The sequence below is a fragment of the Triticum urartu genome, chromosome 4A, assembly GCF_056163025.1.
Source record: "Triticum urartu cultivar PI428250 chromosome 4A, HENAU_Tu73, whole genome shotgun sequence".
NCBI classification, from domain to species: Eukaryota; Viridiplantae; Streptophyta; class Magnoliopsida; order Poales; family Poaceae; genus Triticum; species Triticum urartu.
The window spans coordinates 247,705,796-247,720,381 of NC_141876.1; the positions used below are offsets into that span (position 1 = coordinate 247,705,796).

At 44.1% G+C, this 14,586-nt stretch overlaps 1 protein-coding gene across 1 annotated transcript; it reads right to left on the bottom strand.

Moving 5' to 3' along the window:
* Nucleotides 1–5,072: 5,072 nt before the first annotated feature.
* LOC147975510 (protein FAR1-RELATED SEQUENCE 5-like) lies at nucleotides 5,073–6,209 on the bottom strand. Its single transcript, XM_087520462.1, has 3 exons — nucleotides 5,766–6,209; nucleotides 5,505–5,642; nucleotides 5,073–5,264 (listed from the first exon to the last, which is right to left on the bottom strand). Exons 1-3 carry the CDS (start codon nucleotides 6,207–6,209, stop codon nucleotides 5,073–5,075), a joined length of 774 nt encoding a protein of 257 aa, XP_087376588.1.
* Between the last annotated feature and the right edge of the window lie 8,377 nt (nucleotides 6,210–14,586).

A 14,586-nucleotide genomic window follows, 5' to 3' on the forward strand; every position in this document is an offset into this window, starting at 1 on the left:
TTGTTTTTCTGTGCACCTCTTGCTAGCTTATTTTAGATTGTTAGTTTTGCTCATATTATTCACTTAGATGACTGATGTTGAGCGTGAGGCTGTCGTTAGTGGTGGAGATGATGCTCGTGGTGTTCCATTGAGTAGTGGGCGCGATGTTGGTACCAAAGTTGCTGGTGAGGTTGTTGGTGCTGCCAGCATACTTGATGCCAAATCATCTGGTGTTGGTATTGCTGGGAATGAAAATGTTTCTGATTGTGAAGATTAGCCGCCGGAGAATTTCCTGCCTGGAGGTCTTGATGATGGTGATGTATTGGAAGATGCCTCTAGCGTGGAGGAGGTGGCATCCAAGGATGATGATTTACTTCTGTCCATTTCTTCTGGCCCCTTGATGTAGGAGGCGCTCATGTCGTCCCAAGATTTTCTTTCTACATACCCTGAAAGCGCAGCGATATTGGTGTCCTCTCAAGATCTCCCATCGTCAAACCCTAAAACTGGAGGCATATTGGTCGCATCACAGGAACTACCGTCGTCGTGAAACGCTGATAGTGCAGGTAAGGACATGTAAATGAGGCGTACTTCTCAATTTTGGCATTCTAGACATGTTCACTTGTAGTGCTTGAACTTATTATTTTTCTTCTTTTTCTGCAAGCAGAAAGTGGTAATGTTGTTAAGGTTGATATGTTTTTCTTCGCTGTTACGAGGTTGCGCACGAACCGTATGAAATGGTTAGTCTGGGATTTTGCCTGTACCATTTTTGTCTCTTTTTCTTTCTCTCATATGATTATTGTTGTTATTGCAGTAGTTTTAATTCATCTAATCTTTTGTGTTTTTATAGTCACAATCCGATGTTTCAAAATAAAGAATGTGATGCCAGTGTTGGTTCTATTGCTAAAGCGTTTGTCCCCACTGGCATGCTCAACTCAGACAGTGCTGATGTTGTTTTATATTCTCTACGTCAGAAATACTAAGACACTGACAAGTTGATAGTTTCCAGATGGGTGACGGTCAGTATTTTGAATTGTAGATAGGATGATAACTTGTTTTGCCAATGTTCTAACTATTGTTGTTCTTCTTGTACAATAGACCAAGATCCGTGATGGAAATATCGATTCCAATGTGCTAAATTGGTTCACGAGATCAGGGGCTGATGGTTTTCACCAAGTAGGTGAAACTTGAACTTTTTGTACTCATGAACTAGAACTATCATGTTTTCTTGCAAGTTTGGGAGGTGGGGGAGTGAACTTGAGTAGCCTACTTTTATCCCCGAAGTTATGAATGATGTGTGCTTCTTTTTTGAAAGTTGAACTTATTGTCGCAAGGAAATTGAACTGATATGTTTGTTGCAATATAAACTTGAGTAGCACTTATTTTTGTAGTGTTTTGCTTACTCAATTAGAACTTATGATTATCTGATTTTTGTTTGTACTTCTAAATTTGAATTTCCTTCTTTTATTTTATTGTTTGGAGGCCGAATTTTATGTTTCATTATGATTTGTAAAATTCATTTTTCCTCAACGATTTTTTGTCAGCTTCATTTCCCTACTTTTGATCCGCCATCATTTGCGGCTCCCATGAAGCCTAGCGACGTATCTGGGCATTGGTGCTTGATTGTTCTGAATTTGAGGTTCCGTCGTTTCGAGTGTCTTCATTCACCGTGCGATGAAACCTGGAGTGATGCAGTTAGATTCTTAAGGACTATGACAGATAACATCAAGAAGCTTTGGAGGGAGTCCAGCTTAGACTGGTCCAAACCGTTCTCGCCGGTGCATATTGATGGTTTCTCTTGCGAGTTTGTGCGGGTGCCGCAGCAGAAAAACACGTGAGGATCCATTTTTAATGATTTTTTGTTAGTTGTTTTTATTGCTGGGAGGGTGGTGTTCCTGTATTTTTGGATTTGTGATGTACCCCTTTGTATTTTGTTTTGTTAACAGGCATGATTGTGGATTCTTTATGCTACAAAGCTACAAGACCTATCATTGCCGGGAGGATGGAGTGATTGAAATGTTGGATTATAGCCATGAAGACAATCTTGATATTAGGAAAACATTCCTGTATACCTACGCAACTAGTGATTTGTTTGATGTTAACTTTCGTGGTTTGTTTGGCATTGAACCTTGTACATAATGCAAGTCCTTTTGCAATTTTTTGCAGCTTGTACTTCTTGATTGGTACTGTCATGAATTATGTATTTGAACTTTACCCTTGATGCGGTCTTTTATTCTTTTTATTTTTGCAGGTGAGTGGCTGGATCTTGATGAGCATGACTACAAGATCTTTGGCAGCCAGTTCTCGGAGCTCGAGCGCGTATCTATTGATCTTAGCGAGGGGCGTTCTCCAGAAAAGACAAGGTCTGGTGTTATTAAGGGGTGGTTGGGAGCTATGAAAGGTTCTATGGCTGCTTGTGCAGAGAGCCCCTCTACACCCAAGAATCCCATTGTGGAATTGATACACAGCGATGATGATGCGTTTGACAAGATTGCTGGCATGGGAAGAGTCACCAGGAGCACTGTTGCTGCCAAGGGTTTATCCCCACTTGCTGGAATAGTGGCCCGTAGAGCTGGTGGTGCTAGGAAGGATCCTGCTTTGGATTCTGGCAATGTCACAAGCACGAAGCGTGCACCAAGAGCTCCTATAAAGTTTTGCTCCCCTGTGCAGCAGCTTCACCCTCATAAATTCCCTCACCTGGAGATGGCTCGCAAGTTGTATAATCTGTTGCTTAGTGATGAAGCATGTGAGAAGTATGCCAAGTGAGTATCTCTCATTATGTTTCCTCTTCTTTTTCCTCTGTTGTTTGTAACTGCTAGATAAATGTGACCTGAACTGTTACTTTTTATACAACTTGAACTGCTATGAATGCCTTATCTTGCTTCCCCTGCTTTCTGTTCTTGTCCGTGCTACAGGAATACATTCTCAATGATACCTCAGCCCGATGATAGCGTAAGCAACTTCACCGGGAAACACATCTGGGAAGTTTTTGCACCTGGGCAAATGATGGAGGGTGATGTAATGGACTTCCTCATTGATGATTGGAAGAAAGATCCCGATAGAAATTTTAATTTTGCGTCTGGGAAAAGGGTATTGCTGAGTCCATATTTCATCACGGTAACCAATCAGATCGTTTGTTTCTCTTAAACAAGACCGCCTATTGTTTTACGAGTTTTGATAATACTTTGATTTGTTTATCCTTTTCCCCTCTCTATTTCTTTTTTGGCTTTTTTTGCAGGTTGTGCTTGACTTTACGTTTTACGGTGACGAAAATAAAGATTTTAATGTGAAGAGTGCAACGAGAGATTTCAAGAGCTATGTTAAAGATAATGAAGACTTGCTTAGTGCCGACCTTGTGAGATCTACTAGCTGATTTTTGGTTTTATTTGTTTGTTGTCATGCTGGTTTTTATTTTGAATATTTAACATCTCTTTTTTGGTCATCTGTTTTTAGATCATGATGCCTCTATTCAAGCCTATGGTTTTACCAAAGGATAAGAAAGTGAACCACTTTTCCTTATATGTCATGAGTCGGTACCGAAGTAGCGTCGAGATCCTTGACTCTTTACCTTATCTGAAGAACCATCGTCCTTCAAAGAACACCTATCATAAAGACTGCGAGAAGATTGTGAGTGACATTTATTATCTATACTGGATTAATTTTTCCGCATCTTTGTTTCTGCTTTTTCTTAGACCTAAAAATGTGTGGTTTCTTTTCTTTTTTTACAGATCTCTAGGATGGTCCAAATAATGAAGGTTGTGTATGGTGATGCTCAGTACAATGCGAGCAAGCAGCACAAATGGGAGCTTTTCGCAATGAAACCAATGTTTGTGAAGGTTCCACTTCAAGGGGCGAATGAATGTGGCCATTATACTCTGAAGTATGCAGGATCCTATGATGGTGAAAAGATCGTTGGGAACATTCGAGATAATGATGTGGGTTCTAGTTGAGCTTTTCACTTTTCCGTGTTTGGTTGATTGTGTATTCTTATTTTTAATGTGTCATGATTTTTGATAATTTGTTTTATTGTTTTGCAGAGTCATATTGTTGATTGGAAGGCTGAGGATCTGTATAGAGTTGTGTTCAACCGGAATAACCAGCTTCTCGTGACGGAGCTTCCCAAGGAGTTTCAGCCTTTGGCTCCTGGTGCATAGAATAAATGGTCATCATTTGCGTAGTGAAATGGATAGTTGTGTGATATAGCTCTTGAAAGCATTATAGGTTTTGATTGAAGTGTTTGGATGTCTTTGATTTTTGATAGTTGTGTGATATATCACTTGTTTATGTTTCATTGGGAATTCGTTCTGGTTAAGTTCTATTTTTTGTACTGAAGTCTTATAAACTAGTTGAACTGAAAACACGTTTTCCCAAGTTCATTACGAGTTGTTGCTAGAAAAGTGAGATTTATTTTATTTTCATCTGTCCCAACCTAGGTTGGACCTTAATAGTTTCTGTACCCTCTTTTCTTGTACTTATAGTATAGTTATATTAGTACTGAATTGTAATGTCGTTCAACATAAGGCTTTTAAAATTTGGTGTCATGATGGCACTTGTGGATCTAGCGTGAGTGGAGTGATGCTTCCTTGTTATGTAGAACTTATTTCATATAATGTATTAGAACTGAAGTTTTTTTGGGGATTGAAATTATTTACGACGAAGTTGTTACGTGATCTCTAGCCAGATTTTATTTAAGTATAAGAAATTTAGCAAAATTTGAGAGCCAAATTTTTGTTTGACATTCTTGAATTTTAGTAGTTGAACTTCATAGTTAAAGTTAAAGCACTGGTTTAAATTAGCTACATTTAGCAGATAGACGTATGAAGTTCATAATGACTTCACTAGTCAATGTGGGTTGATGCTTCTGATGCTTCTGTTGTTTGTTTTCTATTGTCGAATTGGTCAAGCTCTGGTTGCTGCTACTCCTCTTCCTCGTTGTCGAATGGGTCAACAGCTCCCAGATGGTTCATCTCGGATAACATTGTAGCAATATCCTGCTCAATGGCTTCATTGTCCGCGACACCTCCATTTTCAGCAGAGTGTATGGCGTCGAGTTCTTGTTCAAGCTTGTCCAAGATGACCCGTGACCTCGCCATTTGCTATTGGCTTCTCATGCTTTTTCTGCGCACCCTCATGTTCAGCGCCAGTAGTGAGCTTTCAATGCAGTATTGGGATGCCTTGTTTGACGCTACTGTCCTCAAGTCATTTCTGTTGAATGTTGGCTGGATGTTCGGGCGTTTGGTGTATCTCCTGAGGATGTATTTCTCTGGAACGCTAGCAGCCTTAATTGTCTGCATCATGCACAGGACATGCATGCAGAAAATACCTGTATTTTTTGGAAGAGGTGCATGTTTTATGTCATTTCATTCGTAGAAGAACTTTGCAAAAAAGTAGTATAGTATGTAACATCTTTTTTTAGTCCTCACCTGTGTGGTCCCATAGCCTGCACTCCCACGGGGTCTACAACCACCTGGAACACGTGATGAGCCCACGTAGATAGTTTTTATGGGTGGTTGTAGCACACGAGCTACTTTGTGGGCTCTTCCCTCTCTATCCGTGAAGAGTGCGCTCAGTTTTAGCCTTTTTCTGATCTCGCTGTACACAGCTCGTGAGTAAACCTTTGCCATCTGGGTGTCAAAATCAAAGAAGGTCAGCGTGTTTAGTTCCTTCTGCACATGCAAGAATGATGACCAAATTGTTAGTTTTCTCGTAGCAAAAACTTATCTAACAAATAAAGTTTTACTTTAGTAAGCATGTTATTTTTTGTCTTACGACAGGTGATAGAGCTATACCCGGTCACCCATTGTCTCCTGATTCTCTGTCTGCCTCTTGGTTTTGACGCAGGAGTTTACCTGGCTGACAAACCGGTGTAGGTTTTGTCTCTCACTTACGAAGTTCTTCTTGAGCACATAGTTCATGCTCTCACTTTGCTGTGTGGATGTCATTTTGGCGCAGAAAATTTCTTTGAAGTAGGATGATATCCATCTCTCACGATCATTCCACATGGCCACCATCGTGGCATCATCGTGGAGGTTGTACTTATCCATCAGTCTTTTCCAGGCAGCCTCAAACTCAGTTGGCATGAGGGACCAGTTGAGGATTGATGTGAATTCATCCTTAATGTCTTCGTGCAGGTTGTACAGGTATGCGAGGTGTTCCCTGTACTTCTTCATAATGTGCCAGTGGCACAGCTTGTGTACTCTGTTCTTGAAAGCATCTGGGATCGCTAAAGCCATTGCAGGGCACTGGTCTGGTAATGAGAAAAGAGACGTGGAGTGGTCAGCAGACGGTGGTGCATATATACAAATAGAACTGACACAATATTTTTAGAATGTTATTTTCCTTTTATTTTTTTGGGGGAGGGGGTGGTTGGGGCTGGTTTTGGCGGTTCGTACCTGTGAGGATGCATGTAGGAGCCTTCCCTCTCATGCACCTTAAAAATGTCTTAAATAGCCATATGAATGAATCTGCATCCTCATCTCTTATCTAGGCGAAACCAAAGAATGTAGTCTATAAGTGGTTGTTAGTACCGACAAACACCCCGAGTAGCATATGGTACTTGTTGGTCTTATATGTGGTGTCAAATATTACGCAGTCGCCAAAGTCCTGATAGGCCCATCGGCAGCTTGCGTTCGCCCAGAATATGTTCTTAACTCCGTGGGGCAGGTATGATGGCTCCTACCTCCCACCTCCATCCCCGTGGCGAATCCCATGGCGATCCTAGGGTTTAACCCTACGTTCTCCCTCCGGCGACCCCAATGGATGGCCTTCTCCATTGGGATTTCTCCCCGGCCTTAAGGTCGAGGCACATGTGCGTGCACGGTTTGGATCTATGGTTCACTATGTCTCCAACCCGGCCTCAAGGAGTTTTTTCTTGAGCTTTCTTTCTCCTCGGCTTCCTTTCCCCTCTCGGTGGAGTCTGTTGGATTGGTTCTTCAATCCTGTATTGGAGGGATCAGTGCTGGGTTCAATGTTGTTTGTTTGGGTGCTCGTCATTTTCGGTTCTCGGTGGCTTCAAATTGTGTGGGTCATTTCATCTTTGGCTTACGAGGCCCTATCTGGCCGGACTTTATCTGCCATTTTCATTTGCATCGTGGCGTGCCCTCCCAGGATCGGGTTCTCTCTTGGCACGCGAATACCGAGCTCAATGGCTTGGCTTCTTCCCCAGGTCCGGCCATTAAATCTAAGTGGTTATCTGCACATCATAATATGCCTCCAGATCCTACTTCGTTACCAGTTTTTCAGAAATTGGGTTTGATCTCGCCACCGACGGACTTACATTCCGGTGAGCTTCCAGCGAGGATTTCTTTTGGCAGTTTTTCGGCTCCGGATTCTCAGGAAAATTTTCGGATTGGGACCATATCCTTACCTATCTCCTCCGATATTCCAGCCACGTTACCATCTTTTCGTGGAGACTTGTTCACCAAGGGTTTATGGGATTCCATTCCTGATAATTCTTTATTCTGCATTCTGGATGGTTGGCAAGCTGGTTATGATAATGATAGTGTCAAGCTATTGGCTCAAGTCACGTCGGTCCCAACCAAGGAATATATCTACAAAAGGCTCAAACACTGTTCCATTTGTGATAGGTTTGGACATGTTGATGAGAGTTGTACTGGAGTATTTTGTCAATGCTGTGGGGATACTTCTGGGGATTGTCCCTGTTTTTCTTCACGTACAAACTCTCCCAAGCATGTGCCATGCAAGGTGGGCCCAGCTCGTACGGTCTCTCTGTGCACTGCTTGCTCCGCGGCTGATCACACAGTTAACTTCTGCCCTGGGCTTCGTCGATGTTCTCTTTGTCATCGCCTGGGGCATGCGGCCTGTAAGCCCAGTTACTTCAAAGCTGTACCGCACTGGGTCTGGTTGCAAAAATTATCACAAGCATCGCAATCTAAGAGGATCTTTGCTATGGTTGAATTGGATAAGTCTGTAGTTGGTAACTCTATGGTTGTTGGTATGGCCCGCGCTATTCTGGATACGCGAGCTGGTTGGGTTTGGCAAAAGAAACAGAAGATCCCACGCTCTCCGAACGTGGCCAACCCCCATTGCTTGACGATACGCCTCCCTGGTCAGGGTGCAGTCAATTCCGCCTGCCAAAAACCCCAATCGGGTGAGCAGACGTCTTCCTCGAGCTTGCCACCTTCACTTCCATCGCCATTTCCACAGCCGCAGAAGCTATCGCTCTACCTTCCATCGGCGTCCTCCCTCCCGGCGGCTGCTCCCTCTCCGACATCTCCAGCGATGGCGAACTTTCCGATGCGCCCATTCACCTTCGCTCCGGACGGCTCGACCATCGAGGCCCTTCTCATCGAGTTCAGCGCCATGTCATGGTGGTGGATGATCCTCCCCTCAATCATGATAGGTACGCCATTGTCTCCGTCGATCCTCCAGTCCCTGATCATCAAAAGGAGTTTTGGCTTGCCGAGTTCTGCCGCATTATTACTATGGATTTAGAGTATGATTTGGTGGATGATTTCATTTACCCGCCGGGCATTGGCTGTGTGGTTTTTGTGGACATGGAGAGTAGAGATGCTGCGATTAGAGAGGGGCCTCACGCCCTTACTGATGATTCCAATTTCTCCTTAGTCCCTCATGATGAAAGTATTAATATGCACATGCCTGCTTTTGAATATGAAGTTTGGGTCATGTTCCTTGCTTTCCCAACGGATTATCAGACGGAGCACTACATTCACAAAGCTGTTTCTAATTTTGGGAAACTTCTTGTCTGGCCGCTTGGGTCATAACAAAGCTAGAGTTCTGGTTAAGTGTCATATTAAGGATGTTGCTGAGGTGCCCCATAGTCTCTTGGTCACAAGGGTTGGGTTACTGCCAGGTCTTGCTCGCTCGTGGTCAGTCCCTGTGTATGTGCTCAATGGCAGGAATACAATACCCAATCTCATTGGTAATGAGGATGCTCCTCCCCTCCTGAATGCCTCACCACATCCATATGAGCTTCCGTATTATACCCTCATGCAGCAGGCAAGGATTGATGAGATGAATGCGCAACATGCTCTGAATGCAACGGCCTGGAATGCTCCGGAACCTGAACAGGAACATCTTTAGGAGAATGGGTGGCGCATGTGGCCCGTGGTTCCTCCATCATACACTGGCTTCAGTTTCAGAAACTTTTTCCAATATGACGGGCCATCTCTGATGGATGGTGTGGACCCAGAGAACAATGTTCAGGATAATCTATCTGATGTTTGGTCTTCTGATGCTGAATTTCAGGCGGTGGAAGCATTGGCATATGGTTTTGTTCTTGGGAACCCTGCTGCTCGTCTTGCATTCGTCAGAGCAGGTGGAGATTCTTTCAACTTCTTTGTGGCTGTGGACCATGAGTTTCTGCTTTGGATTGGGGGGATGCTCAAACGGATTTATAAACCTGCACTCACTTTTGAGCAACCTGCTCCTGTTATGCTACCTCTGAATCCTTTTAAGGTTATCCAACACCAACTGAATGTACTAGCTGTAGCCTGGCTTGACTGTGCTGCCCCAGAGCGCGATTTTCTGTCAGTTATTTTTTGTTCAGCATTTCAGTTGGGTGCTGCTGTCGTCCCTAGAGTTATGCTGCAGGAGTCCCATGCTGGCAGATCGGTCTTGTTTGATGTTGATTGGGAGATGGATGCCCGATCTCCTGGCCTCAAAGCTATCCCTCAAATGGTCTCGGGTGGGGTTGAGCTTCTGACAACCTCACTGCCAGCTCAAGGTACTGCTCTTCAGGTGATCGCCTCCTCCTCTATATACAGTGCACCGCAGTCCCGTAATGCCCTGGTACCGCTTGATACCACGGCTGTCAGAAGGAGCACAAGATCAAACAAATATGATGGCTTTAAGGTCAACCATGTCACTGACATCAAGCGCTCCAAGTCAAGGGTGAAACCTCGTGAAACTCCGTTTGTATCTACAGTTTCTTTGGCTGCTTGTCCTGTGCAGGTTGTTGCTGATGCATGCCCACCTCCTACTTCGGTTGAAGAAGTCCAGCAGATGGGCAGCTGCTGCGGGATTGCGCAGGAGCTAGCAACTAGTCCCTCCCCTGCTGCCAATGAATAAATCATGGAATATCCTGTCGTGGAATATCAGAGGCATCAACTCTGATAAAAAACTTTTGGCTCTTAGGAATGCGATCGATGCTAGAGGTTGTTCTGTGCTATGTATCCAGGAAACTAAGCATGAATCTTTTGATCTAGCGTTTATTAAAACTTTCTGTCCTAAACGCTTTGATAAGTTTGTGTTTACACCCTCAGTTGGTGCTTCGGGTGGAATTATCACTATCTGGAATAGTTCTATGTTTGTGGGCACGCCTTGGTTTGTTGATTCTTTTGCGGTTAGTGTTTCTTTTGTTGCCACCCAATCAAGTGAATCGTGGAAGCTAATCAATGTCTATGGGCCATGCACGGGTCAACGTAGGGTGGACTTTACTAATTGGATGTTTGATCTAAATATCCCTAATGATGAGAACTGGCTGATCCTAGGTGACTTCAACTTTATTCGTTCTACCAGCAATAGAAACAAAATAGGTGGCGATGCTGGGGATATGTTGCTTTTTAATGAAATAATTCGAGCGCAGTCCTTGATGGAACTTCCTGTGAAGGGAAGAACATACACCTGGAGCAATATGCAGGATGATCCCCTTCTCAAACAGTTGGATTGGTTCTTCTCATCCACTTGCTGGACTACCTCCTTCCCAAACACGATGATCCTGCCGTTGGGGAAACCTGTCTCTGATCATATCCCATGTGTGGTAGAAATTGAATCCAAAATCCCCAAGTCAAAGCTATTTCGCTTTGAGAATTTCTGGATTAACCATGGGGGTTTCTCTGAAGTGGTTGTTGCCTCCTGGTCCAAGCCTTGTCACGCTCAAAACTCTGCTGCTAGAATCTGTAAAAAACTAAAAACTTTGAGATATGATCTCAAGAGATGGAGCAAAGGTATCTCGAATCTGAAAGTTATGATACACAATAGCAATGAAGCACTAGCTATGATGGACAACCTTGAGGACAAAATACATCTCTTTGTTCAAGAGTCAAACTTCAGGCATATATTAAAGCTCCATTTGCAGACATTGCTCAAGTACCAGAATGAGTATTGGAGGAGAAGATGCACTGTCAGGTTCTTTAGATTTGCCGATGAGAACACCAAGCTTTTCCAGTCTCTAGCCACTGAGAGATATAGGCATAATTCTATTGCTTCACTTCACCATGATAATTTGGAAGTTATAGACCATGCTGGTAAAGAGGGGGTGCTATATAACACCTACAAGGAGCGGTTAGGCTCTTCTAAACCCACTAATATGCGTTTTGACCTCTCTAGAATCATCCAAAGGATTGAGGGTCTGGACCAATTGTCAGCACCTTTCACTAATGATGAGATTGATGCTGTTATTAAGGATATGCTTGGTGACAGGGCCCCTGGCCCCGATGGCTTTAATGGATGTTTTCTTAAGAGTTGCTGGCAGATCATCAAAGCAGATTTCTATAAAATGTGCCATGATTTCCATGCGGGAACTCTTGATATCACCAGCATTATCGAGGGCTACATTACTTTGATCCCCAAGATCTCTTCTCCAGAAACTGCGAATGACTACAGACCAATCACTTTGCTTAACTGCTGTCTGAAAATCATCACGAAAATCCTGGCTAATTGGCTGCAGAAAGTCATTCTTAAGATCATCCACAAGAACCAGTACGGTTTCATTAAGGGGAGGACGATCCAAGATTGTTCGGCGTGGAGCTTTGAATATATTCACCAATGTCAGGCCTCAGGAAGGGAGATAATCCTCCTCAAGCTTGACTTTGCCAAGGCTTTTGACACGATCGAACACGCTCCCATGCTTGAGATTATGAAGCATATGGGTTTTGATGATAAATGGCTGCGTTGGATGGAAACGATCTTTGGGTCTGGGGTCTCGTCGGTTCTCCTTAATGGCGTCCCTGGTCGGAAATTTCAATGCAAATGTGGCGTGCGACAGGGTGACCCTCTTTCACCGCTCATTTTTGTTCTAGCTGCGGACATCCTTCAAGCCGCAATTAATGATGTGTTTGCTCGTGGTATTATTGAGCATCCCCTCCCCCGGGACAGTGCTGGAGATTTCCCGGTTGTGCAATATGCCGACGACAGGATTTTGGTGATGCGGGTGTGTACTGATCAAGCTGCCCGTATGAAATGTATTCTGGAGGATTACGCTGCGTGGATAGGACTAAAAATAAACTTTCACAAATCAACTCTTATCCCCATTAACATTGATCATCAGCATGCCAGCGAGTTGGCCGGTGTGTTTGGATGTTATGTTGGGTCACTACCCTTCACCTACCTTGGCCTCCCCACGGGGACGACGAGGCCCAGCGTGTTGGATCTTATGCCGATGGTGCACGCTGTTGAGAGAAAAACATCCACTACGCTATCTCTGATGTCGTCAGGAGCAAAACTGACCTTGGTCAATTTGGTAGTGACGTCGATGCTGATCTATGCAATGTGCACAATCAAACTACACCCGAAGGTGGTTGAACTTTTGGATAAATTATGCCGCTACTGTCTCTGGGAAAAAATTCTGATGATGGGGTCAAAAACAACTCACTTGCAGCCTGGGAACTCATCTGCCGCCCAAAACGGTCTGGTGGCCTTGGTGTAATTGACATCAAGACACAGAATGTGGCCCTGCTCCTAAAACACCTGTTCAAGTTCTATAATCATGCGAATGTCCCCTGGGTGGAGCTGATTTGGAACACATACTATTCTAACAAAGTCCCTCATGCCACTGACGCTGTAGGCTCTTTCTGGTGGAAAGATGTGATGCAGCTCAATGGGGTCTTTCGTGGAATCACCACAATCGTTCCAGGTGATGGTTCTAGCTCTCTATTTTGGAAGGATGTCGGGCTTGAAGGCGATGCTGATGTTCCAATCATGGAGATGTACCTGCGGGCTTTTTCCTTCTGCCTAAATGAGGATGATTCTATTGCTAAAGTCCTCACCGCCACTGATCCGGTCTCGATCTTCAGCCTACCCCTCTCGACCTAGGCAAGAGAGGAGATCAGAAAAATTCAGCTGGCCTCGATGCATGTGGGTGTGGCCGATGGCAGCCACAATACCTGGGATTGCACGCTCGGGCGCTTTTCTTCGAAGAAATTCTATGACCATTGTTTCAAGGGGGTCATGGCCGATGAGGCTTTTAGCTGGCTTTGGAAGGCTAAGAGCCCCATCAAGTTTAAATTGTTTGGATGGTTGCTTCTGGTGGATTGCCTGAATACCAGAAATATGCTTAGACACAGACACTTCGCTGTCGCGGGGAACAATTTTGCCTGCATGCTCTGTCAAAACCCCCCCGAAGAAACCGTTGAGCACTTGTTCTTCTTATGCCCCTTTAGTCAATGGTGCTGGAGCAGAGTTGGGGTGTCCTGGCCAGCCGGTGGCAATAGATTAGACCTGCTGCATGGGGGGAGAGATGCTTAGAGACAACCCCTGTTCATGGACATTTTTCTAATGGCTGCTTGGAGTTTGTGGATGGAGCGAAACAATCAACACTTCAGAGGGGTCCAGCACTCTTTCGGGGCTTGGTTGGCTAGGTTCAAATACCTCCTAGAGCTACTGATCCATAACTATAGAGAGGAACTTCGTCCTTTCCTATCCAGCTACATTGTAAATTTGGGACATTAGCACTGTTAGATACAAAAAGCTTATGCGGCTGGGGGACTGTTTTAAAACCCCCTTTGTAACATCTATGTAATTGTCTCTTTGTGAGTAATACAAAAGTCAGTGGGAGCCTCTCCCACTGTCATTCACTTTCAAAAAAAAACTCTGTCGGACTCATCGAGTTGCATGTCACAGAAGAATTCCCTGTTTATAGCTTTCATCATCCATCCTTGAATTCTATGCTTTCCTACATATTAAAAGTTCATTCAAAATGCATGTTGAACTGGTGTCAGGTCATGCGTTGCATAATATGTTTGTACTGATAGAGGAAAAAAGACGGAGGCGGTTGGGAGGAGAACAAGTTTGTACTTACAGGTTAATCAGGTCTTTGGCATTCATTTCGAGGAAGTAGCTACCAGGGTCATCACCGTCCAGTATGCTCATGATTTGCGCGTGTTCAATGCCTTTGAACTGTAGGTACTTGACGTACTCCAAGATTGTTTTGTCAAAGTTTTTGTGGGAGTGGAAGAAGACAAGCATTTGCGGAGTGAGCTGTAGCCTGTGGTTATGTTCCCAGACTATCTCTTTTACGACAAATGTTCCATCCTTTTCCTTCTTCAGCCTCATTTTAGCCCCGTAGTTAGTCCTGGCCGTCGTTTTGTTCTGCTGTCTATTTGCTTCAGACACCTTTGATTCATAGACTCCATTGCACGTGCAATAAAGGTAGGCTCTGGTCTTAAACTTGGGGCCTTCCCTGAGAGAAAAACCCGCATGCTTCACATAGACGTTGTACAAGTTCTTTGTTTCTTCGAAAGTTTCAAAGCGCATCTCTAGTCTTGGCAGAACATAAGCTTGAATGTTAGGTGGCTGCATGCAACAGTGAGCAAACAAAAATGCAGTTATGAAATGTTAGATGGGGTGGTCACAGTACCATGGTATGGATTGTGCTTGTATGTTTTTTCTGTATGGATACTTAAATGTGTA